General features: G+C 46.2%; 2 protein-coding genes across 2 annotated transcripts; both read right to left on the bottom strand.

The window, feature by feature from the left end:
* Positions 1–2,709: 2,709 nt before the first annotated feature.
* Positions 2,710–13,740, bottom strand: PCYOX1L (prenylcysteine oxidase 1 like). Its single transcript, XM_019624403.1, has 6 exons — positions 13,594–13,740; positions 9,574–9,780; positions 7,954–8,128; positions 6,045–6,256; positions 4,226–4,366; positions 2,710–3,769 (listed from the first exon to the last, which is right to left on the bottom strand). The coding sequence occupies exons 1-6, from the start codon at positions 13,679–13,681 to the stop codon at positions 3,111–3,113; spliced, it is 1,482 nt and encodes a 493-aa protein (XP_019479948.1). The 5' UTR covers positions 13,682–13,740; the 3' UTR covers positions 2,710–3,110.
* Positions 13,741–16,437: 2,697 nt separating this feature from the next.
* Positions 16,438–25,454, bottom strand: GRPEL2 (GrpE like 2, mitochondrial). Its single transcript, XM_019624439.1, has 4 exons — positions 25,280–25,454; positions 22,781–22,934; positions 21,789–21,870; positions 16,438–19,627 (listed from the first exon to the last, which is right to left on the bottom strand). Exons 1-4 carry the CDS (start codon positions 25,354–25,356, stop codon positions 19,263–19,265), a joined length of 678 nt encoding a protein of 225 aa, XP_019479984.1. The 5' UTR covers positions 25,357–25,454; the 3' UTR covers positions 16,438–19,262.
* Between the last annotated feature and the right edge of the window lie 9 nt (positions 25,455–25,463).

Genomic DNA, 25,463 nt, shown 5'->3' with positions numbered 1-25,463 from the left:
GGTGCTCTAGTCTTGGGTGGAGACCCCTGGTGCCCTGGGGCACAGAGATTGGATGTGGAAACTCCTCATCTGGTGGGATGGGCTGTCTTAACTCCCTACCAGAGCATCGGACAGACAGAGATCCTCTATAAACGCCGGTTAGTTTATTAGTTTGATAGAAATGTTGCCTTTTCCTTTTTCTGGGCTTCAGTTTTCTTATCCGTGATTATCAGCAGATGGGATTTAGGGCTCTCCGGGTCTTTGGCAGTTTTACCAACTCAGGAGCTTGGTCTTGTGAGAACTGGGCTGGCAGCTGGCCCTTCCCAGTCTCCTGGTTTAAAGGCAGCAGGAGAGGAACGCCCTTTGGTCTGAGTTTAAACGTGTGTGCTTCACGTTTTCCACTGTCTGGTGAGAAACCCCCATTCCGTCAGAATAGGGGCCTCATCTGCATCCTTCAGAGCGGCATCCCCAGCACCTAGCACAGTGTCAGGTGCCAAAAAGGAGTGCCGGGCTTGGTGAATGAATGAATACATGCATTCATGCACAGAGGCCTCTAGAGGGAATTCAAGGTCTGCGCCAGCTTCCTCTGTTGCTTCTTCAAAAGAAGGTCAGGAGCAAGGCATTCTTCCCTCCCCGCCATTCTTCACTGATCCTTCATTCTACCCTCCACAGCCCCACTGCCCCCAAAGTGCTGAAATCTTGCTTGGGTCATCTGCTCTAGGGGTGGAGTTCCTGCGAGTTCTAAATGGGTACTACACTGCCCCCAGGACTGTTGAGGGTGAGTGTGGCCTCTTTCCTGTTTTGTTTGGCAGGTTATAGGTCTCCCTTTGTCTTTGCAAACACTCTCTCTTCTCCCAGGGGGCTGTGGGCCCTTGGGGGCTTCTGTCCTAGCCTGAGAAGGCTAGGGTGGGCCTGGGAGCAAAGCCTTCCTGCTGGGTCCCATGCTCCTCTCCATTGTCTTCAGGAATCTGTGGCCTTTTCTTGCAGACAGGGAAGTGGTAAGATCCGGCTCTCAGGTGTGGGCTTGGGGAAGCAGGCAGTGTAGGCATTTTGGCCCGATTTGCTTCCGAGCTGTTCAGACCTGCCTACCCAGATAAAGGAAGTTTCTGAAGAACCAGCCAGCTCCACTGCAGCCAGGCTGGGGCCTGGAGCCAAAGCCCCGGCCAACCACTGGGGATCAAGGGTAACTGAGTTGGTTTGCCTCTTCCGTGCACATCCTTAGGGATGCAAAGGAGGGGTGGTTATCAGGGACAAATTTGGTATTGGCCTCGGTTCTATGGCCCAATACCAATGGTCATCAGTTACATCATGACAGCCTGTAGCATCATTTCAAACACAGACCATGAAAGGATACCATTACACATTGATTTCACTGGACTTGAGAGGAGGGGGAGGGTACCGCCCCTATCCTGAGTGTGGCTGACATTGTGCGTCTCTCCAACACCCTTTCCACCCCCTGACCTTGTAGTTTGGATGAAACCACCTCTGTTCCAGGGGTGGGACCTGACTGTTCTACGCCAATCAGCCTAATCACATCCCTGGTCCAGTAGCTGTGTGTTAAGCCAATCAACATGTGGCAGTCACTTGGCCAGAGGAATTGGTTCAGCAGGGACCTATCTGGCCCAGAGCCCAGAATTTGGTTCAGAGGTCGTGGGAGAAGCCTCTCACCCTGGGAGATGTTGGAAGCCGTCCTTGACCATGAGAAGTCATAGTGCTAGCACTGCACAGTGCCCTGTGCCTGGACTTTTAAGATAAACAATAAAACGCTTTTATTGCGTAAGCCAGTCTGGGTTTGGTTTTCTACCACTTCAACCGAAAGCATTCTTACTGATGTGTCAGTTTCACGATTCCTATAATAACCAACAAGTACATGCTTCTCGCACTTCAAAGGCACCATCTTTCAGTACCATCACCTTGGCATGGTAAAAACAACTTCAAAGCCAGTTTGGCCTCCCCCTACTCGAAGGGTATCTTGCCGCATGCTAATTTTAAGGAGAAGCTCGATTTAAGCTCTGTTCTATAAATTCACCAAGAGACCTTGGGCAAGTTACTTCCTCACCTTGGGCTTTTATCTCCATCTCCGCAAAGAGATAGAAATTAGCTGAATGACTTCTGGGGCTGTTCCTGTGAGGCAAGTCCCAATGTCGGTGTCATTTGGCAGTGTTGTATCTTCTAGGGCCCAACCCCAGAGCCGGATTTAGCAGGTCTAGGTGAGACTTGGGCATCTAAATCAGGTTAACCTCTAAAGAACTCTATCCTGACACCTTATTTTCCTCCTTTACTCTGCTGAGGTGAATGTCTGGGGGTGAGATATGAAGGCCCTCCCCCATCTGGGAACCTGTCTCTTTGCAAGACAGATCATCATATTACTCCTAAACCCTTACATAGTGGACAGAATGGCTAATTCCTCCAGGTTCCAAGGGAAAGTTTTCCACTTCTGAAGGCCTGGCATGCTTCCCCTTTTCTACTGGTTGCCAGGAAGCTCGGGGCTACACAGGCAGCTCTGCTGGGGTTACCCTCTCTTCCCTGGGTCCTACCAGTCATCTCCCCCCAGCATGTGGTGTTGTTGAGAAGCTTGGATAGTGTCTTGTACGTTCTTAACTAGGTACAACAGATCTAGCAAACCGACAGTTAGGAGCTATTACCATGCCTTCTGTTTTCTGATCTTCCTTTCTGCTTTATTTGTAACCATTGGGCTATGTTTCGCTGTTTGTGTTGCTTCAGTTACATTTTGGGAGTAGGTAGTAAAACACAATAAAAAATTAGATTCGGAGTTCTCTTACAGTCCCTCCCATATTTATCCCTGTCTCCTAGTTAGAAAAACAACTCAAAAGCAGCTGAAGGTTTTTATTTCTTCTTTAAAAAAATAAATAAAATGAATACACTAGCTTGAATTTCCTTCCCCTCTCTGACTCTCTCCCTTAAAAAGAAACAGCCCCACTCTGAGAATCTTTAAGATGGAGAGGCAGAGAGCAGGCCACTTGCACCCACGCTGGAGGGAGGAGACACTAGACACACAAGGCGTCAGAAAGAGGGTTGGCAGACGAGTGCGGCTGTTGCAGTCTTGGGCGCTGTGGGGGGTGACCCCCTTTCAGGAGGGGATGAAAGTTCCGAGGCTTGCCCTGGAGGCCTCACAGTTCAGTCTTTACCTTGTGCATCAAATCCTTTTGGTCAATTTTGTCTAGGTCCTGGTACCAGCGGTTGTAAGCCAGCAGGGCCACGTTCTTGGCAGCTACAGCCATCACCTCGACAGAGCTGGCTGCCCACTCCAGGGCATTGAGGTGGAAGAGTTGGTCGTGAAGTGCGAACCGTGGGAGGGTGGTGCGGGAACTGTGGAGAGGGTGGGCCTGCCACTCGGCTGTCTGCACTGAATAATAGGAGCGGAAGAGGGTCTTCAGCTGGGACCGAAGGAGGGGCTTGGGGGACTGGACTCGCCAAACCGCTGCGTCCTGAGGCTGTTTCCGCCGGAAGTTGGCTGAGATGTTGACAGGACAGATGTTGTCCAGGGCACAGAAGAAGGTGGGGAAATCTGTGGTAAGGATATTGGCGAAGGGGAAAAGCTTAGGGTCGGGGAAACCGAAGTAGGAAGAGTTGAGGTAGCCATGGACCAAGGAGATGATGGTGGGCTGGAAAGAGTCCTGGACGACATCAATGGGCGGGTCGAAGCCTTCAAAGGTGATGGTGCTGCTGTTGTCCAGGTGCAGGGGGGTGGCAATGACCACTATGTCATAGAAGTCGGAGCCAGTGCCTGCCTTGTTCTCATACTCTATCAGGTACAAGGGTTTCCCTTCTGGAAGGAGAGAGAAGACAGCACAAAAGTCAACTTACTTTGTGGCTTCTATCCACTGGTCTGCCATCTGGGGCTGAGCATTCAGGGTATGAGACCCTACGTGCAGCCGGGCTGTCCAGAGGTGGGTCCTCATTGCTCCATGCTGGTGTGGCTGCAGGGTGAGCACTGCACTGGGAGTTAGGAGATCTGAGCTCTGGCACTGCCTCTGCAGCTGACTGTGGCTCTAAATCCTCAGTGGTCAAACAAATGGGCCTAGATTAATGTAAATCTCAGGTTTCTGGCTCTGCCATTTGAATTGGGACAACAGTGCCCTCTGGTGTCACTCTGCAGTGCTGGGGCTTCCCACTGGTTTTTTGGAATCCTTCCAGGAAGATCCCAGACTGGGGTTTAGGGACAGAAGAGATGGAAGTGTTCACCGTCTAGGGAGTGGCCATACTCCCTGCTCTGTCCACTCACCTTTCTGCTGCAGGGCCACAGAGGTCACCGTGGCATGGATCACGTTGGCCTTAGAGAGCTTCAGTAGACCGGAACAAACCAGCTTGTTGCCTCCTTCCACAGACCACAGGATGCCTTGGGCTCCGGCTAGTGCCATGGCTCCTGGGCGAAGGGGAAAGGTAGCCAGTGGGCTCTCAGAACTACTGGGCAGTGGGGCTGAAGAATCCACCACCATCCTACCTGGGCCTCCCTTCCAGACCAAGACTCCTCCCAACCACGGGCACCGAGAGGCAACACACACACACACACACACACACACACACACACAAATAATTACAACAAAATTCACAATGCTATAAAGTGAAAACATGCTCCATGTGACAGCCAGCTACAAAAGACCACAGACTGTATGATTCTATTTATACAGGCTGCCCAGAATGGGCAAGTTCATAGAAACACAGAACAGACATGTGTCTTCCTAGGGCTGGAGAGCTGGGGGGTTTGGGGGAGGTGATGGCTAAAGGGATGTGGTTTCTTTTGGGGGCAATGAAAATGTTCTAAAATTGTGGTGACAGATGCACAACTCTGTGAATATACTCAAAACCACTGAACTGTGCACTTTAAATGGGTGAATTGTGTGGTATATACACTATATTTTGAAGGATACACATGACATACTAAAGAGTGATCAGGGAAGCCCCACTGAGGCAGAATCTGAGGGCTGGGAAGGAATAGCTGCGCCAAGAGCCAGGTGAACAGTATCCTGGGTACATGGGAGGTGCTTGTTCATTATAAGTCTTTTCATTCATTTATCCAACAAAATGGCCTGAGTGCCTACAATCATCCAGGCACTGTTCTAAGTGTTTGGGGTACATCCGTCAACAAGGGAGACAGAGATTCCTGCCCTTGGAAAGCATACATTCTAGTGGGAGGAGATACTGGTTGTCGGAAAAGTCATGACGCATTTTTGGAATGCGAAACATAGAAAAAATTACGTCATGATTTTCCCGACAGCCCAATAAAATAAGTCAATTTAATAGTCGGCTAGAAGATGACACCTGCAGGGTAGGGGGACTGGGACTGTTGAGGGCAAGAGGAGGGGGTAGGGTGTCATTTAAAACTGGGAGGTAGGGCAGCTTCAATTAAAAGGTAACTCACAAAGACATGCTATGGGGAGTTGACCATGACTGCGTCTCAAAGTAGAATGTTCCAGGCAGAGCATGGCCACACAAAGCCCTAAAATGGGGACACACCTGGAACACTGGAGACATGGCAAGGAGGCCCGAGTGGCTGGACTGGGGTGAGTGAGTGGGGAGAGGGGTGGGGCCTGGACCATGGAGGGCCTTGCAGGCCACTGGGAGGACTCTGGGTTTTACTTGAAGAAAAGTGGGAACCCTTATAGAGTTTTACACTCAGGTCTGACATGATCTATCTTTCGTTTTAAAAAGATCATACAGCAGATGTATTGAGAATAGCCTATAGGGGGCAGCGGGTAAGGGGTGGGCTGGGCAGACCTGGTTGGAGAGTTGCAGTCATCCAGGTGAGGTGCACCCAGGGCCCAGAGGCCCCCACAGGGCAGTTCTTCAAACCAATCCAGTCAGGGGTGGTAGAAACACACTGGACCTGAGCTCTGAGCCTCACTTTCACCACCTGTGATAGTAAGTACTCTCTCTTGCCAGCTTGGAGGAGTGATGCCAGAATCACACGGGGCTGGGGCAACAAAGTGCTGAGGCAACTGTCTAGAGCCAGGTCAATGTGAGGTGATTACGGGGAGCCCAGCCCATCCTGGCACCATGGACCAGGGAAGGGCAGGTGGGCAGGCTGAGGGCCGTAGGCTCACCAGCAAAGGCGGGCATTGCTGCCGACTGGCCGTAGCTGGCCCGGAGGACGGCGGAGACGATGTCGTCGATAAAGCGTTGTGTGACGCCCACCTGGAGCAGGGACTCGGCCACGGAGCGCTGGGTCATGTTGATGAAGCTGGACTCCCCCAGTGAGTAGAGCAGCTCCTCCACGCCGGAGAAGGCGTAACCATGGGCCTGGTACTTATAGATCCTGGGAAACACGCAGAGCTAGAGCCCTTGTGCAGAAAGGCCTGTGGGCTGACCACCTGCTACTGGATCACTGCGCCTGGGAGGCCCAGCGGGAACCCACCCTCCTCTCCACGTAGAGGTGGGGAGAGGAGGCTGGTTACACCCCCCTGGGCCTGTTCGCTGGCTGTGGTGGGCCTGACCCACCTAGATGGAACAATGAATACACGGAATCCCACTAGACTTCACATTGTGGCTCTGCTGAATGAGTTACAGAAGCCCTCTGAGCCAAACTCCCTGCCTGAGGGCTTCGGTCTCTTCTCATCCAGCAGGGCCTGCCAGGCAATAGGCCATAGCCCCACTGACACATCCCCTCTTCAGCAGCTTCAGCTCTGTCCTGGCTTCTAGCACCACATTGGGTGTGATGGCGGCTGCCTCATGCCAATGTTGTTGCCTTCTCTGTTCGCCCAGCCCGCAGGATCCTCTGGCTTGATCCAACAGGACGCCTACCGAGCTCATGTCTTGTCCCTCCCTCCACAACTCCCCCAGTCTCAGGCACTCGCATTTGCCTGCAACCATGTGCTGACGGATTGCTGGCCTTTCAAATGTTGCCTTTGCTTGGGCTGCTGTGTGAACATGTTGAGTTTGGTTCTCAACGGGACACCCAGATGGAGGTGTCCAGAAAGCAGTTAGAAATGTGGGTCTGGAACTTAAGGGGAAACAGGATGACAGGTAGAAGTCACCTCCCGCAAATGGGAGAATGCAGCTTTGTAGGCTTGGATATAATTGACAAGGGAAAAAAATATGAGAGAGGCGTGGTAAGGACATAACCTTTGCAGGCCACCTGGAGAATATGAAGAAGTACCATGAAAAGCATAGTTATGAAAGTAGAAAGAGTGGAAAAGCACCAGAGACCAGGAAGGAGGCCTGGAGGCCACACTTGAGTGCCTACCACGGGAGCCTTTCCATCTGGGTCAGGAAGCAGGGGGAACCCGCAGGAGGGACATTGGAGGGACAGCTGGAGTGCCAGCCTGGCAAGTGAGCAGATTGTGAGACGTGGACGGAGTGCCAACAGGCCACTTGTCACTATTTGGAGGTGATGGGGAAGGGGTGAGCACCTAAGGAGGAGAGAAGGGTGAAGGTGCTTGTTCTAGGTGAGAAAACTGAGGGACAGCAGATTGTAAAGGGATGACCCACAGGCTGCATGTGGCCTACAGGGGTGTTTCATTTGGCTTAGGAGTTGGTGGCACACATTGAAAAACTGGATTTCACATGTAACTCTGAATCTCGGGCTTCTTCTGAAAAAACTGGAAGATCTAGCCACATGAAGATGGCATTCCCAGGCGGCCACCACGGGCTCGAGCAGAGTGCTGGCTGTCCCCTTCTGATGTGGCCTTGCTCTTCAGGGCGCCCCACTCCCTACCCTTCTCTCCCACCTGGTTTCTGCATATCCCAGGTCGGCCCTTTTAGATGCCTGAGTTTACAGCCCACGCTTCGCTCAGCGGAGGGAAAGAGAATGCTAGTGTGAGAATACCAGAAACCATGTCTGCACCGAGTCAGTCCATTCCTCATGCTGGGGGCTTGCTTGGGACCTGGACTGAAGGGTGCTGTTTTCACACCCAGCAAGTACCTTTTCCTTTTCGACAATGTACAGGCAAGCTGGGTCCTTCCCCACCTCTTTCTCTCTCCCTCTGGAAACCCCACAGCTCCACCTAGCCCTACCTCATAAACTTCTCCATGACCTCCTCCACCCACATCTGCAGTCTCAGGAAGCTGATGCCGTAGTGCCACCACAGGCGGAAGAGGTTCAGCAGGTACCAGTCAGTCTCCTCCAGCACGAAGTTCTCCCCGCCGAAGATGGCGCTCCTGCCCACCACCTCTCGCCGGTGTTTCAGCCCTGAGGAGACAAGGAGGAGCCCTTCAGGTCCCCTTCGGAGGGCCCTCCACAAGACCTAGCTGCCTGAAGCTGAAACTCAGGGCCTTCCTGAAGGATGCAGATGGACTGGCTCACTATCAACACGATGGTTTGCTCATCTGTGCTGCTTGTTTAGAAAACGAATGCACTGGGGGAATGTCTGGCCTGGTTAATCAATAAGGAGATGAAAATTAAAATAATGTACCATTTTACATTTTTTTTGCAACAGGGATCCACTCAGCCATAGTGAGGGAAATTCAGATGTCATCCCAGCATGTCCAGGGGTGGACAGCTGCGGGCCTGCTCTGGCATGGCAGCCCTGGGCACTAGGACCACATGGAAAGAATCACAGTCCTCGTCACTATCCACTCTGCAACTTACAGAGCACTGGGACTTGTGCATCTCACGCCATCCTCTCACAGCCTGGGAAGAGGCAGGATAGGTGTTAGCACCCTCAGTCAAAGATGTGGACACCAAGGCTTAGAGGTTATAGGACCTATCCTGTCATTGGTTTTTGTTGCTTTCCCTCCCATTCCTGTCCCTGAGTCACGAAGTTCCCCTACCCAGAGGCAACCAGTAAATTCCTTCCTTCGGCGTCCTTCCACATATATTTTGTACAAACACTCATAAGTGTGTATAACTCTATGAGTTATTCTTCCCCCACCTCCAGTATTATACACTGGTCTGGACCTTACTGACATGTTGTGTCTTAGAGACTGTTCTATCCCTGGGTATAAAGGACTTTCTCATCTGGCTGCTGAACAGTCTGTGTACTTAAACAATAACTTATTTAATCTCAGATCCTAGAGGGCGGGCACGTAGGATATTTTCAATCTTTTGCTATTACACATACTGCTATGAGTAACCCTGTGTGTGTGCTAATTTGCACATGTGCAAATACACCTGAGAAGTGCAATCTCTGTCAAACAGTATACATATTTGTGGTTTTGATAAATGCTGCTGGGATTGAATCCAAGCTCTCTCACTTATTAGCTGCATGGCCTTAGCCGAGGTATATACATTTTCTGAGCCTCAGTTTCCCCAGGAGGGAATATAACCCCCATCCTGCATGCTTGTAAGGGGGGTTAGAGGTAATGTCTGCACACCACCTACAAGGATGCCAGTTACTTGGCCAGCACACACAGCATGTGGAAGCCATTACGATTATGATAATTAAAAGGCACCAAAGTGAAAGGGAAAGAAACTGGCCTGGGAGTCAAACCTGAATTCTAATTCCGGCTCTGCGACTAACTCACTGTGTAACCTCGGCAAGTTCCTTCCCCTCTCTGATCTCAGCTGCTCCATCTGTGAAAGGAGATTAGGCTACACGGCCTTCCGGCCTTGACCATCAGGGTATTCTGGGAAGGGCTGATGGCTGCCTCCAGCCCTGGGGGCTGGACGACGGGGTGTCAGGACGGTGCACTCACCCAGGTGCTTGACGAAGCCCTGCATGTGCAGGCTCAGGGAGTGGAAGGAGGCGGCCCCGCTCTCGTAGTGCTGCTTATTGACCGAGATGGTGGCCAAGCGGCCGCCCACTGTCCCCTTCTCGAACACATCGATCTGTACTCGGGGGCCAAAGTGTTGCTGCAGGAAATGGGTCACGGCAGAGCCCCCGATTCCGGCCCCGACCACGGCTGTCAGCAGGCCCAGGAGACAGGCAAGGAGAGAGACAGAGCATGGACATGAGACCGCAGGTCCCACCTGGGCAATCTCCTGGGCCGGTGGTTCCCAGGCACTTGCATTTCATAGGCTTAGAACATCTCAAAAAGGGAATCTGCAGTCTATACGTTTTATTAAAGCTATTAATAAAGAGCAAAGGACAATCTGAAAATTGCCATCTACAGGAACCCACATTTTATAAAGAAAACCACATTAGCAACCAAAAGCAGGAATCTCAAAATTTAGGATGATCACTTAAAGAGAATGAATTTAGTTGAATACAAAACTCATTACACTGTCCCTATTTTTATTTCACTATGAAAACCTGGTCACTGGCAGATGATGTTAGGTAGATCAGTGTTTGGAACCACTCCTTAATCCAAGGGTTGGCAAAATACAGTCCACGGGCCAAATCTAGCCAGATACCTAACAAAGTTCTTTAGGACGAAGCCAAACCCTTTCTTTAGCTTATTGTCACTGGCTGCTTTCATGTGAGGGAGAGTAATTGCAACAGAGATTGTATGCCTGCAAAGTCTAAAATATTTACTCTCTGATCCTTTACTCAAGTCAGCCAACTCTTGGTCTAAGACAACCTATCACCAGACACTTAAATCATTTCTACATCTGTGTTCGCCAAGACTGGAATGCACCCTGTGACAGGTTGCTCATTACCATATAGGGCACTCCACTCTGGTTTGGACTCTTGTTATGAAGTTTCAGCTTGTCGAGGTCTTTTTCGGTCTTATCATCCACTGTCTTTCCTACATTTTCTGCCTTCCTGTTATTCGCAAACTTGGTTCATATGCCATCAGTTTTCTCATCCAAGTCACTGATAAAAACATGTCACTGGACAGGGCTGTGAGATGCTGCAGGGAACCATTATCCAGACAGATACTCCTCTAGATACTAATACAAAATGGGACTGTGAGAGGACAGTAGAGTAGTTGTGAAGCTACTGAACTGGCCTGCCACACCTCCCACCACTTTTGTCCATGTGCCTGAGAAATGGCTTCCTTTCATCTAACTGTCTAGTAACTCTATCCAAAAAGAAAATGAGATAAATCTAGTGTGATTTGTCCTTCCTGGACCCTAAGACCACCACCAACTCCTGTCAAGAAGGCACAAATGCAAGGTTATTTATGATCTGGCTTCCACTTACTTATTCCACTCCACTGCCTGCCCCACCCTCGCAATCCACTTTTTTGTGTCTCGGCTTCTTTGGCTGTGGAGCACGTGACTTTGCTCTCTCACGCCTGTGCCTTGGCCTGCGGTGCTCCTTCTGTCAGAAATGCACTGTCACCCTTTGCCTCGCTGACTTCTATGGCTCTCATGTCATTGCTTGGCTCGCCTAACCCATATAAGACGACTCAGGCGTCCCTCCTGCATATTTCCACATCACATCCTCCTTACCCCTGGCCTGGTCCTCAGCACAGTCTACGTAAATGGTCTGTTTAAGGGCTAAGAGCAGGTCACTCTGCCCCCAGATCCTGGCAGGCAGTAGATTCATTAAATATTTCTTGCACCTTGAAAAAACAAACCACTTCCTCCTTCTCAGTGTTTACAAAGCCACTTCCAAGAACGCCATTAACCTTTTTAAACCAGTGTGCTCCCCTCCCCTCCATTTGCGACAGAGCCCCCAATTACCCATTTTTCCAGAGAAATTGATATCACAAGGCCTGGAAGCTGCCCAAGGGCTACAGGGAAGCAGAAGACCTCACCTCACTGAGAACTAGCTCACTCAACACCCATGAACTGACTCTCAGGTCTACGGTAAGATGTGCTGGGGCACACAATGAATCAACCAAGGCCTCCTGAGCCCAGGCAGGGTGTGGCAGACAGACTCATGCACAATCAGCTATGACAATGTGTGACTAAATAGGACAACAGTTCCAGGGAATCTTGAGGAGGAAGCAATGAGCTCTGCCCAAGGGTGGGGTAACACAGGTTTCACAAGAGAGGGAACATTTGATCAGGACCCTGGAGGGCAATCGGCTTTGCCCGTGAGCAGTAACACATTCTCCACAGAGAGAAGAGCATGTGCAGGGCAGTGTGTGGAACTCGGGGATTTAAAGGGTCCAATGCCACACTGAGGTGTTCAGATTTGATCCCGCAGCAGTCTGAGGGTTAAACCATCCTAAAAGGAAGCTCCTCATGCTCACTGTGGGTAGAGTCCAAACCACCAAGGGCAGACAGAGGCTCTTGTCAGAGGGCTGAGGACAATCAGGAAGCTACAGCGTAGCTTGGCATTGCAAAGTGTCCTGCTCTAGATGACCCGTGGAGGGAGGTAGGCAGGACTAGCTGGAATGAAGAAGGCAGCAAGCTCTGCATTGTTAGAAATAGGGCTGGGAGGAGGCTCTGAGTCTTCCAGCGGTCAGCGGGAAGTGTCCTGCTCTGTTGCCCATTCCCAAGAAACTGGGGAGTACCTGGCAACTCCAGACACAGTCTTGCCTAATTCTTCCCCATCCTTCAAAGCCTGGCTCAAAGTCCACTTTCTCCATGAGGTCTTCTCTGGCCGCCCTGGCCCTCAAGATTCTCTTTCCTCTGAAAACCCTAAACTCTCAGTCCCAAACTGATTTTTGGCACGCTTCAGTCTGTCTTAACCCTTTGTGGCCTGAGCTGTAGTTTTGTAACCCAAGAAGGCTTAGCACTGTGCTGACCCTAATGAGTCTGTGGTGCTGCCGTGGGCATTCCTCCCTGCAATATGGGGTGCACAGAGGGCAGACGAGTGGAGTAGAAATTCCTACTTCCTTACACCAGAAGCCCAATATCTCTGCGTATGGAAATTTTATATGTGGGGGAATGTGAAAAATCTTTGAGTTATGCTGAGTTAAAATGACAATTGATAAAAGAAAAAAAACTGAACAACTATGGAACGCTAGTCAATGAAATGCACGATGGAGTATTTAGCAAAGTGTCCTGATGTTTGCAATTTACTTTGAAATCCCTTAAAACGTAAGATGGATTAATGGATGTGGGACAGGTATGTGATAAGGCAAGCACAGTAGCAGTTTGTTAACGGCAAAATCCAGGTCGAAGACATACAGGTGATCACTGCATAATTCTTTCAACTTTGGTGTAAGTTCTAAATTTTTCAAAACAAAATACTGGAATGAACAACAACAAATACATAAAATGACTGCTGTTGAAAGTTCCCCACTCTTGTCACTCAGCAAACCTATCTCCAGCAGACCTACCATGGGTTCTGTCTCCACTAGGGCTGTCTCCTGCTCTCCCTGAGGTTCTGGCTTAGACGGTACTTCCAAGAAGCCCTCCAAGGCCCGCCCAGAACCATCAAAGGTTGAGGTGAAGTGCCCTTCCTCTATATCAGGGTACTTACAGTCTTAGCACTAACTTCCCTGTACTGTGCAGTCTTCTCCATAAAGGAAGTACAGAGAACCATGCCTGCTGCCTACACTTGTGAATGACAATCGCCCAGACCCTGTTCTCTCCATCATCGGGGCACCGGGCAAAGAGCCAAGTCCATGGCAGATGCTCAATGCTTCTGGATCTTTTGATGAGATCAGCGGCCAATTCTGTCCCAAGCCCCTTTTCCGCCCCAGGCAGTCCTCGAACCATGCCCCTACCAGCCCCCGCATCAGCACCCTGCCTACTGCGGTCCCTTCCTGGCCCGTTCGCAGCCCTTCACCTCTACTCCATCCAGTTCCTCTCCCGAGGACCCCTCCCTCGCCCAGCTGCCTTCCCCATCCCCCACTCAGCAGCTGCCGGCTGAGAACACTTTTCCCGCGCAGCCCTCCCCAATTCAGAACCCCATCCCGTGCTTCCCGCACCGATTTTGCTGGGCCGGGCGTCTCCGCCTGTAGCGGCGGCAGCGAGGAGCGCGGCCAGCGCGGCCAGGAGCCGGGCTGCACGGGCCATGGCGGGCGGCGACCAGGGTAGCACGCCGGAGATCCGGTGCTCGCGCGTTGGCGCTGGGCTCGCCGCCCCGCCCCGGAGCTCCACTGGCCGTTCCGCCTTCCAGCCTCGCTGCTCACTGCCTCTCATTGGACGAGTAGCCGTCTCTCTCCAGCACGAGGCCCTCATTAGCTGCATCTCTCTCTGGGCAGGCTCTGTCACTGGCAGTTCCCCCGTCCCGCCTCCTGGATACGGGGTCTTCATTGGCTGGCTTGTCTTGCTCCGGCGCAGGTGTGCGCGCTTCGGGTGCTCAGCATCAGGACCAGGGCCCAGCAGCCAGGAGATGGATGGAAGAGAAATGAAGCTTTGATGACCTCGGATCAAGTCCAACCGCTGAGAGTTACTAGCTCTGTAACGTGCCTACGCTGTGCCTCATTCACTTTCCCTGCTGTACCTTTTTAGGTGGTTGGTTGTGACCATCACATGAGATACGGAATGTGAAAACGCTTGGCAGTGTCTGCCAAGTGCTGGAAATTGCTGACCAAGCATGCAGCCAGGGTTACTCCATGCATATACTGAAACTAGGCCAGATGCTTCCGAGACAGCTGTTACTTTCGTTTATTTGCAGTTTCTACATACATTTTATATCTCTGCTTTCTCTGCTTTAAAAACCGAAAGGGTTTCTTCCACTCTTAAGGGGAGGAAAGGTAAGAAGGGATAAACTCCCATTTTCACTCCCAAAGAAAACAAGACTAGTTAGTGGGACTAGTTTACCACAATGAAAGACAGATTTCCTCTAGCAGAAAATAAAGTTGGGGATGAGTTTCAGGATGAAGTAAAATCCATATTTATTCAGTCAGATTGTGGCTAAGAAACAGAAGGGATTCAGAGAATAGTAAGAGCATATAGCAGGGGTCCTGAATCAGCTTTGTGACTCTGAATTTAACAGGGTCAAACTGGATTAGTAGTGAAGGTGTAGATGAACATGCATTCCTCATAATCTTAAAAAACAAAACGACAACAAAAAAAAACAAACCTCCAAAACAAAACTTTTGGTGATGTTTATGTCAGAATGCAAAATCTTTCAAGTTCTCAAATTATTCTCAATTCTATTTTTACTCTAGGTGCCTTTTTTATGTTCAGAACTCTTTCCACTGGACTGATATTTGCCCCAAAATAAATGACAGCAGAGAAGAAAACTTGAAACTTGTACAAGGGTTCCTCCTATCAGCAGCATTAACTTTGTCACCAACAGCCTAGGTATTTCCGTTTTTGGCATTGCATAAAACTTTTCTCTGGTGTGAGAATCAATACACCTTTCCAAGGGTCTGTGACATAACTGTACCAATTTTTATTTTCTATCATTTCTAGAACCAAATATATTTTAAAAAACTTAAAATTCTCAATGACTCAAAATACTTTCATTTTTTTAAAAAACAAAACATTGAAACTTTGTGCAAAGTTGTCTTATGTGCTGACTTAATCCAATTGTGCAGACTTTTTGTAGGGTAAATTATGTCACCTTTAAAATTCAGCTTCTTGACTTTGCTTTTAAGTTCTTTGGTAACTCTAGAACCTAGAGTTGTTTTCTGGTTAGGAAGCTCTTCCAATCCTGCTAACACATTGGCAGGGTTTAAGTACATCAAAGTTATAGGATGAATTCAAAAGAGCTGTAAGAAGAAAGGCAGAGGCATAGTTCTAGTGGCTGAGGTACAAAACAATTAACTAGTAAGATTGGCAGTGAGGTTGGGTGACTGTATCAGTTATCTATTGCTGCATAACAAACTACCCCCAAAACTTAGTGGCTAAAAGTAATCATCATTGATTTGCTCTAAAATCTGCACTTTGGGCAGGGTTGTGAGATCAGCTATCTGTTTCATGTGGTGTCAGGTGGAGCTGCTCCACCTTCAAGATGTCTCATTGAGATGGCTGGCATGATGCTGGCTGTTAGCTGAAAGCGTAGCCAGGGCCCTGTTTCCCTCCATAAGCTGCTTCAGCTTGCTGTTGGTTTGGTGGCTGGGTTCCAAAAGTAAGCATCTAGAGACAGGAAGGTTTGTGTCTACAAACTGGCAGTGTCATTTCCACTATATTCTATTAGTCAATCTCAAAGTACAGATTCAAGGAGATTTGGAGCCATGTTTTAAAACCTCCACAGTGAAACTGAGAATGTGGACCAAGTCTGAGCGCATAGGCACAAGAATATACTTACTACCACTGGGAATACGGGAACAATGGATTATGGAGCCAACGTGTATAGGCAAGATTGGAAAAGCAATGAAAATGCAAAGCTAAACTGCAGGAAAAGCTGGCTCCAAAGAGGGCCACTCAGCCAGGATGCTGGGTATGTAGAAGCCAGCTGAGCAGAGGTAAAGATAAGGAGGCCAGGCAAAGATTGGAAGGACATGTCAGAACAAGGCCACGGGTCAGTAATCTGGTTGAGAGGATGGTCAGAATTCCAGCAGTTCAAGTGAAGTGGTTAAAGCAGATAAGACAATTAGAATCAGGAAGTAAGCACAAGAAAATAAGGCAATTCCAGAAAGGAAGGCAAGAACAGAGGAGTCCAGATCTAAGAAACACATAGGAATCAGAAGAAAGCAAAATAAAGACTTCAACACTGGAGCTGAATGTGGAATGCCTACACTACATCCATTTGGCTGGGCTGCTGTGAAATCTCAAGCTATCACCACTGAGCAACAAGGTGAGTCAGCAGTCAATGCAGTAACTATAGCATGTTAATATACAGTATGAATTAGGCAAACAAAGACACGAAACAAATGAACTGCAGTTATTTCAAGTGGGGTTTTATTATTTCTGAATATCACATATCATTTTGAGTTTTCCCCATTTGATTTTGCTTTAGTGTTTAAGAACCCTTATTCACTTATCAAATCCTTTGCCACGAAAGCACCAAATAAGTTACCGATTCCTTTATGGCAGTGAGGAAAATCTGTAAGATTTGTAGAACCCAAGTACAGAAACACCAAGATCCCCTCTTCAAGTGGGCCAAAGCTTCCTTACATATCCTCTGCAAGCCAACGTCTTTTCATTTTACCATCAAGATGAAAATAATTCAGAGCATTGACACAAATGTTTTTGCTCTTTCAGTATAAAAATGTATATTTCTTGCTTATGGTTTAAAAAAATAAAAACAACACCAACAAAAACGCAGAACCCAAACAACCAGAAGCTGGAAGGAAAATAAGTCACTCTGATTAGCTTATAAGGTTTAATAGTTAAGCATCTCTTAACCAGTCTTCCCCTTTTCCTAGACATTAGGCAGCTATAAAAACATAGGAAAAACAATGTGTATAATAAAAAGCAACAAAAATATTTGAGGCCCTAGTGTAATAGGCAATTTATACATTTCATTTAATCCTCACAATATTGTGAGAGAATTATAACCATTTTACAAAGAAGGAAGCAGGCTCAGAAGGGTGGAACGACTGGGGCCCAAGGTCACACGGGTGACAGAACTGGGATTCGTGTTCAAGTCTATGCTCTACTTTGCTGCTCGAACTCCCCAAAGCCCTTCACACCTTTTTGAGATTGTCACTGTTATAGCTCAATCTTTTAAATCTGCAAAACTACTGAATAAAATAATCTAAAATTATTCTCAATCTATTTGCTAAAACAGGTTGCAAGCAATATTAGAAAACTTCAAGTAATCAGAACATTCCATATCTAAAACTATGGTTATTCTAACACACTGGTAATGACAGCTAGTAATCCAAGAACACACGGGTAATTAGAACTGGCTCATTTTCTTGTTGTCACCATCTGTCTATCTCAAAGTAATCCAGGCAAAAAAAAAAAAAAAAAAGACAAATTCCTATTGTGAAATCTGCTCATTAAACTTACAGTATGCATTTAGAATGACAGAAGAGGTTCTGGTTTAAAAATCTTACCACCAGTGTTTTATTTGCATTTGAAAAACATATATACATATATATGTTTTTTAAGTGTCTAATTCTGGTGGAGGGGGTAGGGCCCACTGGGGGATGGCTTAATTGATACTGATCTGTGTAGTGTCCTAGAATTATATGTGAGGTCTAAGAGAATAACTTTTAGCACTCCACACTGAAAGGAGTCACAGAGTTCCAGTAGAAATGGACTTATTTTATGGGAAACTAACTTAAACCTAAACCTATGCAATCTGGACAGCTAACATTTAATTGTCTGCTGGGGACATCTTTGCATGTTCATTAAAGTACTGTTGAGTCTCAAATGATTGAAGTTAATATCTAGTTGTTCCTTATTCAAGTTCTCACTGAAATTTAGTTCACTAGGTTTTAGAGATTTCGTTTCTTTGAATTCAATTCTAAAAAGACTGTTTTCATACTTCAGAAGCAGCAGAACGGGTGAGATGGGACCATCATTAAGGCCTCTTCTAATATTAAAATAGCCATAAGTGACCTACTTTCTAAAGTCTGATGCATCATTCATTCACTAACTCATTTATTGAACAAATCTTTTATAGAACACCAGCTATATGAAGCAAGACTGAAAGAATAAAAAATGAACACATAGACTCATTATCGCTAGGTCAATACATAAAAGGGGAGTGAGATGTTTACACACCTGTGACATTAAGACAGATATAAAAACTAGGAAACAAAGCTTGTCAATGTAAGAGGTAGTGATTTGTGAGCTCCAACTAAAGGAAAAAAAAAATTCAACTTAACTAAATGAAATGAGAAAACATGGACCTTTTTTGTCTGGACCACATTCCCCCATAATCTAACAAAGGATCATAAGACAAATTTGACAAAATGGCAGAGAATTTCAGGGCTGGTAGAAAGAGAAGTTGTAGGTAAATCACCTATATAGACCAATCTGGGTCATTAGCTGCTTCAGTGTCCATGAAATGATTATATACCAAGGAGGCTGAAAATAAGTTGAAGGTAACTCAGCAACGAAAGCACGTGGTTTCTAGGACCCAGGTCTCTCAAATTTCTCGATATTCTCTGCCTTCCAAGTTTTACCTGGGCCTTCAGCTCTCATAAACAGGAATGGGAAAGGGGCAATGAGTGTGAATATGAAATCTACCGGGCAGGGACTACAAGGACAAAAAATGGCTATCTGGAAAACGAAATAAAAAGGCAAAGTCCCGAAAAATCTGTGTGTATAAACATTAACCCAATGATCTAAATTCATACAGCTATAAAGCTTTATCGTCTAAGCACCCAAATGTTGAACCAACCCCTTTTCCCACAAAATACAAGATCCTATACAATTCCTGTTATAGAGACTATTTGAAAGGAATAATTAGTTGAAAATATATAAACATATACTCATTTCCACCTTTTAGAAAGATTTTGGATTGAAAGTCATCAGAGTACTCATTTAAAAAATAATTTTCTTAAACATATTTTGATAAAGGCCATAGGAACACTTGTCACATTGTTCAAATGCCCAATGGCAAGACTTTTGATGAGACCAAACAGGTCCCATTAAATCAACAGAGTATCTTAGAAATAAAGCCAATATGACTAAATCCAAAACAGGTCACATGAAGTACCTCATGTACAATATAAACCTAGTTTAATAAATAAAAGAAACACAGGTGGCTGCACTCCGGAAGAACATTCAGTTCCGCATGGCCCATTCACAGTCTTCTCTGAGACTCTACTGCCACTTCCACCTGGGCGAGTCTAATGGTGCGGCCATGAAGCTTGTAGCCATCTTGCCTTACTAATGCAACGGTGCCAGGTTGCACCCCAACATCAGCTGGCACATGACAGATGAGTTCATGCTCATGAGGGTCGTATTTGTCACCAATGGGTGTCATCTTCTCCAGGCCATGCTTGGCAAACACACTTTTCAGCTTTGCTTCTAAAAGGGACAACCCTCGGAAGATCTTCTCCAAGGTGAGCTTCTGGTCGCCAGGCTCTGCTTCTTCAGAAATGCATTCTGTAGTCTTCTCCAAAATGTCTGCCACCTCCACCAGGTCCTTACAGAAACTCTGAATTCCTACAGAAAAGCCAGATACTGTCATTATTTGTGAGAAAATGACTCTGTATTTGGGGAAGGCCCAGATAGGCAGCTAGTATACTGGGTACCCCAGGAAGTGGAAAGATCGCCACACAGGACTCGGGGACCATCATCAATGATTACCAACCCAACTGACAAGCCAAATTCTACTGGAAGGCACATGACTAGGAAGCCTACTAGGAAACGGGGAAGATGGTCAGAGCCCAAGAACTAGGAAAGACTATATACAATAGGCTCGGGAACCTGTTCTTTAAAAACTTGACCATTTTTATGCTTCTCATACTTCTGTTGCTATTTATTTTTAGCATTGAGTTACATACATTTTGAAAATTCCTGCCTGTCTCAGTTTGCTGAGGCATGCATTCTCAATAGGGACAAGATATTAGTATTTCATGGGGCAAAATCTGTGGTTACTTGCTGTGCTCACAATTTAATATGGAGCATTGTATTTTCGTTACACTTAGAAGGAAAATGCCGGGAAAAGTGAATTTGTGATAGATGTAGACATGAGTCCATTGTCTCCTGACCCCTAATCTATTATTCTTTCCCGGTATCACACTACTTCCTGGTCTCTGGATTTTTATCTGTTTGTGCACAGATTCACTTCATTCCTATCCTGTCCAACCCGTGCTTTGGCATAGCCTTCTGCTTTTCATTCAGTGCTGTAGGTGCCCATGTTTCAAGGCTTCAAGTATCAGCTAAGTACTGACCCTCAAATTGTATCCCTAATAATTTCATCCAAGTTTTAGTCTCTAATTTCCAATGATCAGGGCCTAGCAAACCGCAGCCTGCGAGCCAAGCCTGTCGTCTCTTAATTCTTAATACAGTTCTGCATTTCATCATTAAAAATAAGTGGAAAATTATTTTCTCTTTTGTTATATAACCACCTACATAAAATCTTTGATTTTACTTCTTGTCCTGCAAAACCTCAAATAATTTACTTATGGCTCTGTACAGAAAAATCTGGCTGACCTCTAAGCTACAGGGAATTTTTGTAGCAGATAGAGAAATTGTGATAACTGGGGAAGACTTCCTGCCTGCTTGAGGGGAGCAGGGTGAATTGGCTTATGAGAAGTCAAGCTTTGAGTTAAGAACTGGCTTAATTCCTTAAGTATTAAAACGGTCTTCGGAAACAAGTACATATTAAGTAAACTCAAAAGAATTTAAGATAGTCTAATTTATTTGTTTACAGAGCAAGATGTGTCTAGCAAAACATGCCATATAAGTCCTTTCCTTGGGTCATTTCTCCCTTGTGGCCAGAAATACTTAGAAAATTGAAGATTGCTCAGTGAGCAGGGAAATATGAGAAAAGTAGAATGCTTTTAAAGGCTATAGCATGATGATGACTGCTCTCCTGTCAGTCACTCCTTCCTGTCATTGCTTTTATTGCTTGCCTGTGACTGACCTTTCTTTTTACCTCTGAGTACAGTTGAGATGGCACGCGTCTGGGACAGGGCCTTAAAGCTGTTGCTGGATCAAAGCCAGATGAACAAAGTCCTCTGCCCCCACCAGCCCCTACCAGGGCATTGGTGTTATAGACATCTGTAATGGTGACGTCCCTTATCATAAAAATAGATGTGATCCAGCACAGCCTTCAGGGTTATCTATTTCCATATGACCCAAGCTGTTGTCTTTGAGTTATTTTATAACTTAGGAAATTGTGGAGTACTGAAAGTGCACAAATAATTCTTGTCCACAATAGTAAAAATTGTCTGGTAGAGATACAATTGATTATTGCACTATAGATAGATACAGGCCAATTTTGCTTCTAGGAAGCAAGTTTCAGCATTCCTTTTGCCTGTGTGTGTCTGCTTTTTGGATTCTCCTCTGAACACTTAAATGATTCACTTGTTGGTTAATGAGTTAAACAGAACTGTCTGTATAAGCACTAAAATGTTAAATGTACATGCTTGAAAAATAAGATAACAAAGGTTCGGTCAAAACAGAGAGCAGCATTATTTTAGCAAATGGTTCACTTGAGAACATTCCCTATAAGCAGCATGGAAAGCCTTTGGGAAGAATGGAGGAGGGGAGGGATCAGTTAAAGATCCAGAAGCGTTTTCAATATGTTCAGTTTGAAGAACTGTTAGTAAGTGGCCTTGAAGTAAAGGGTATTTTTTATTGTAACTGAATCTCTCACCAAATATCTTAGCGTCTTCCACACATCTCTGGGTTCGCCTTCTTATGTTTTCACCATCAGCTACAGCTCTCTGGTATCTCACCTGAACCATCAAAAGCCAAGTCAAAATGATGAGAAAACAAATGCCTTTTGGTAGGAAACAATGTTTTTGCTTACTTTACAAATTTTACCCTTGTGATAGGTTTTTAAGTTGAAAAAAATGAGTAGAGTTGTAGGAATCTTAGATCAGCTACTCCAGATCCCCAAAGCAGGAACCTACTCTTTACAAGCGCCTCGAAAGGCTGCCACTTAGCCTGCTAGTTTGAACACTCTAACGACAGTTTTGAAGCTCATCTTGATAAAAAGCTTTCTTTTTCATAGTCAGCCAACACTACCACCCTCCAACTTTTGTTCATTGAATTGAACTCTAGGACAACCAAGAGTACGCTTTAAAAGTGTGTCATCTATTTGAAGGCAATTATTTCAGCCCCTTTAGTCTTTTTCTCTTTCACTCTTATAATCCCTGGTTCTTTTAACTGCTCTCATAAAACATGCGTTCCAATCTCCTTACCATTCTGGGTGGTCTTACTGTGTAATTACTCTAACATCTATCTTCCTCAAAGTGTGTCTATCAACCCAGTACAGGAAAGTTTGCCAAATGTAATCTGATCAGCAGAGTAAAATGATAAATGATCTCATTCATTGAACAAATATTTATTGAGTGTCTACCACATGCCAGACACTCACTGCACCTCCTTTGAAGTTACCAAAATACCAGATATCTAAGTACTGTAACACAACAGGGAGCTGAAAGAGATGACTATCCTTACGCGGTGCTATTTTTGAACTACGACAGATTTTGCATAGTATACCTAGCAAGAGAGTGGAACTGGGGTGAGAGGTAAACAGCCAATTAGAGGAAACTTACTTTAAAAATGTGACATAAAAAACGTTACTTGGATATTTAAACCAGAGAGAGAATGTGAAGAACAGATAATATGAAATCTACTCACTGTTAAGTCCTGGACTTCCTTCTCTAGTTTAACAGCTTTTAGCTTTAAGGCTCTTTCTGCAAGAGAGGGCCCAAGCTCATCAGGAGGGTCCTCAGAACTGCAGTCCTCACCAGCAGTTCTCTGGGTGGCAGTGCTGAAAGAACGCAGACATCCCCTAAAGTGGGAGGGAGGTGGCGCATAATGAAGAAATGCCATCATAAACAGCCAAAGTGACAACAAAGTTCAGAGACTAGGAAGTTTCCAGATTGAACTTTAGACAACGTACTTTCAGTCACAGTAACAATATGAACAGTTAAAAAGTGCTTTCTAAGTACCAGACAGTGGTTTCAGGGTTTTACTTAAGTTATCTTTTCATTTCACAATACTTGAGATAAATATTATCACCCCTATTTTACAGATGAGAAAACTGAGGCTCAGAGAGGATTAAGACTTGCTCAAATCACACAGCTGGTATTCGGTTGAGCCAGGAGACTGATCACCAGGAAACAGAGATAGCCAGAAGTGGGGACACAAAAGTCAGCAAGACAAAACCAAGTTCTGATCCCTAGAGCCAGCGGGGCAATATCAGCGGGCAGAATTCAAAACACAAAGCCATACAGTTCTAGTTCAATCCTTCATTATATAGGTGGGGAAAATAAAGCCAAGTAAAGGGACTTTATCAAACTGGGGTTAGGCCTAGAATTCTAAACCTTCTTGATTGCAAGCTATAAATAAGGCTTTTAGAGAAGAGAATCTGTGCTGAATAAGAAAAACTCTGAGATGGTAACTCATCAATACGTAAAATCAAGTCAATTAAATATGTATAAAACACTATGTATATGGACTGTGAATTATCAACAGGTGAATAAAACAGATCTTTGTATTCAATTATGTTTATAATCTACAATTTCTGTACAGCTAAAATGTCTGACATTTAGTTCAGTTTACACAGAAAAACATTTGGAGCGTGGGCTAGTTTGTAGATCTTGGATCTGACCCCTCCCCTTCAATGAAGTTTCCAATACACCTCCTGGATCCTCATAATTTGACGTGAAGTCATCAAGAAAATCAATTTGTGAGTATAAAAGCTCTTTAAAAAATAGTGTGTTTATATAAACTGGCATATATTGAAAGGTGCTTATTGAGGTGACATCTGAGCAAAGGTTTAAAGATGGTAAAGGAGTTTGCCTCAAGAAAGGGATGAGGGAACAATCAGTATAAGGTGTGGGCAACACAACTTTTATCTCTGACTTTCCAGGCCAGTCCTGAATTCACTGATTATGATCTGGTGTCAGGTTATACATATGGTCCAAAATTTTTGGTTCAGAAAACAGGGTCACTACAGATCTGGGGCAAATCACACAGGGTGAAATATCTCCTTCTTCCTAAAAAAAAACCACATTTATCCAATAGAAATTAAGTCAGAATATTCTCAGGGCCAGCTTAAAGGGATAATGACCAAAGCCCAAGTTGTGAAACAGAGGACAGTAGTGGCCCATCCCTTCAATTCCTACTGCTTTACTACTGGAGTGGAGGGAAATTTTATCAGAAGGGGCAATTTTTCTTCTGGTCACTTCCCTACATCACAAACTGCCAAAAAGACTTACAATAAAGTAACAGTGATTAAAAAAAAAAAAGGTGAAATCCCTAAATTTACCCTCCAATCCAGGTGTTAGGGCGGGGTGCTATGTCAGGTGTAGGGTAAAAAGGTGACAAACAGTTATGCATACAGTCATTCTCGGATTCCCGCGGCTTAATTTTACATTTCAGAGGTCGAACCTTACCCACCCGTCTACTCAGCTATTTTCTTCTTTCCCAGGAATAGTCAACAGGGAATTGTTCCTGAGAATTAACACTGCTCACTAATTAAAAGCTCTCATTCTGGAGCTCTGGCTGGTTTCCAATCTGGGTTCCATCATGTCCCGAGTATTATTCCAAGAAGTTATCCAACTTTTCCGAACCTCAGTTTCCCGAGGATAATAAAAAGAACTACCCATAGTTTTGCAATCGAAATGACCAGTGGTCAATAAAAACTGCCGCGGCCGATGGATAACAGCAGCAACTGCAACTTCACAGACTCCCCAAAGTAGGTGAAAGGGTCTTGCGGGGAGAGGCCAAGCCCAATGCCCTCTTTTTTTTCCGACAGGTAAAGTGAAACCCGGATAATGGGGAACAGACTGGTTTCAAGTAACACAGGAATCAGGTGAGAGAATCTAATTTACCTTCAGACACCACAGCTGGGAAGAAGGGGCGGGAAGAAGTACCTACCCAATTGGATCTATGCTCGGGGCTTAAGAGCCGTCCCACTTCCGAGGACGTGACCTCGGACCTTCCCACTTTCCCCCGCCTGGCAAAGACGCGCCGCTGTGGGCCTCAGTTTGCCCCTCTGTAAAATGGGGCCGTGAGCGCCTGATCCTGGCCGCCGAGGCTTAATGGGGCCTCTCGCCCACAACGGCCCCTAGCTCGCTCTTCCGGCATTGTCCTCACGTCCCCGACCCGCGGCCTGCCTCGCTTTCTTACCTGCCATCCGACGCCGCATTCGAGGCCAAGAGGCGCTGCACAGTTTGCCGGACCGCCCACAAGGCACGCGCCGCCATGTTCCGGACCTACGCTGACGGAGGCAGCGCACGCGCACTTGCTGCAAGGACGAAATACGCTCACTTAGAAAACCACGCTTCCCGGCAGCCTTCGCGAGCGTCTCTTC

The sequence above is a fragment of the Hipposideros armiger genome, unplaced genomic scaffold (genome assembly GCF_001890085.2).
Source record: "Hipposideros armiger isolate ML-2016 unplaced genomic scaffold, ASM189008v1 scaffold_590, whole genome shotgun sequence".
In the NCBI taxonomy this organism is placed as follows: Eukaryota; Metazoa; Chordata; class Mammalia; order Chiroptera; family Hipposideridae; genus Hipposideros; species Hipposideros armiger.
This window is presented reverse-complemented; position numbering and strand designations above follow the sequence as displayed.

Excerpts from the sequence above, each read along its gene's own strand:
- PCYOX1L (XM_019624403.1), bottom strand. The coding sequence starts at position 13,681 with ATGGCCCGTGCAGCCCGGCTCCTGGCCGCGCTGGCCGCGCTCCTCGCT. Across the intron at positions 6,257-7,953 it reads GTCATGGAGAAGTTTATGAG|GATCTATAAGTACCAGGCCC; the intron begins GTAGGGCTAGGT and ends CGTGTTTCCCAG. Across the intron at positions 4,367-6,044 it reads AGCAATGCCCGCCTTTGCTG|GAGCCATGGCACTAGCCGGA; the intron begins GTGAGCCTACGG and ends CCCTTCGCCCAG.
- GRPEL2 (XM_019624439.1), bottom strand. The coding sequence starts at position 25,356 with ATGGCGGCGCGTGCCTTGTGGGCGGTCCGGCAAACTGTGCAGCGCCTC. Across the intron at positions 22,935-25,279 it reads AATGCGGCGTCGGATGGCAG|GGGATGTCTGCGTTCTTTCA; the intron begins GTAAGAAAGCGA and ends CTCCCACTTTAG. Across the intron at positions 19,628-21,788 it reads GGAAGACGCTAAGATATTTG|GAATTCAGAGTTTCTGTAAG; the intron begins GTGAGAGATTCA and ends GCTTTTCTGTAG.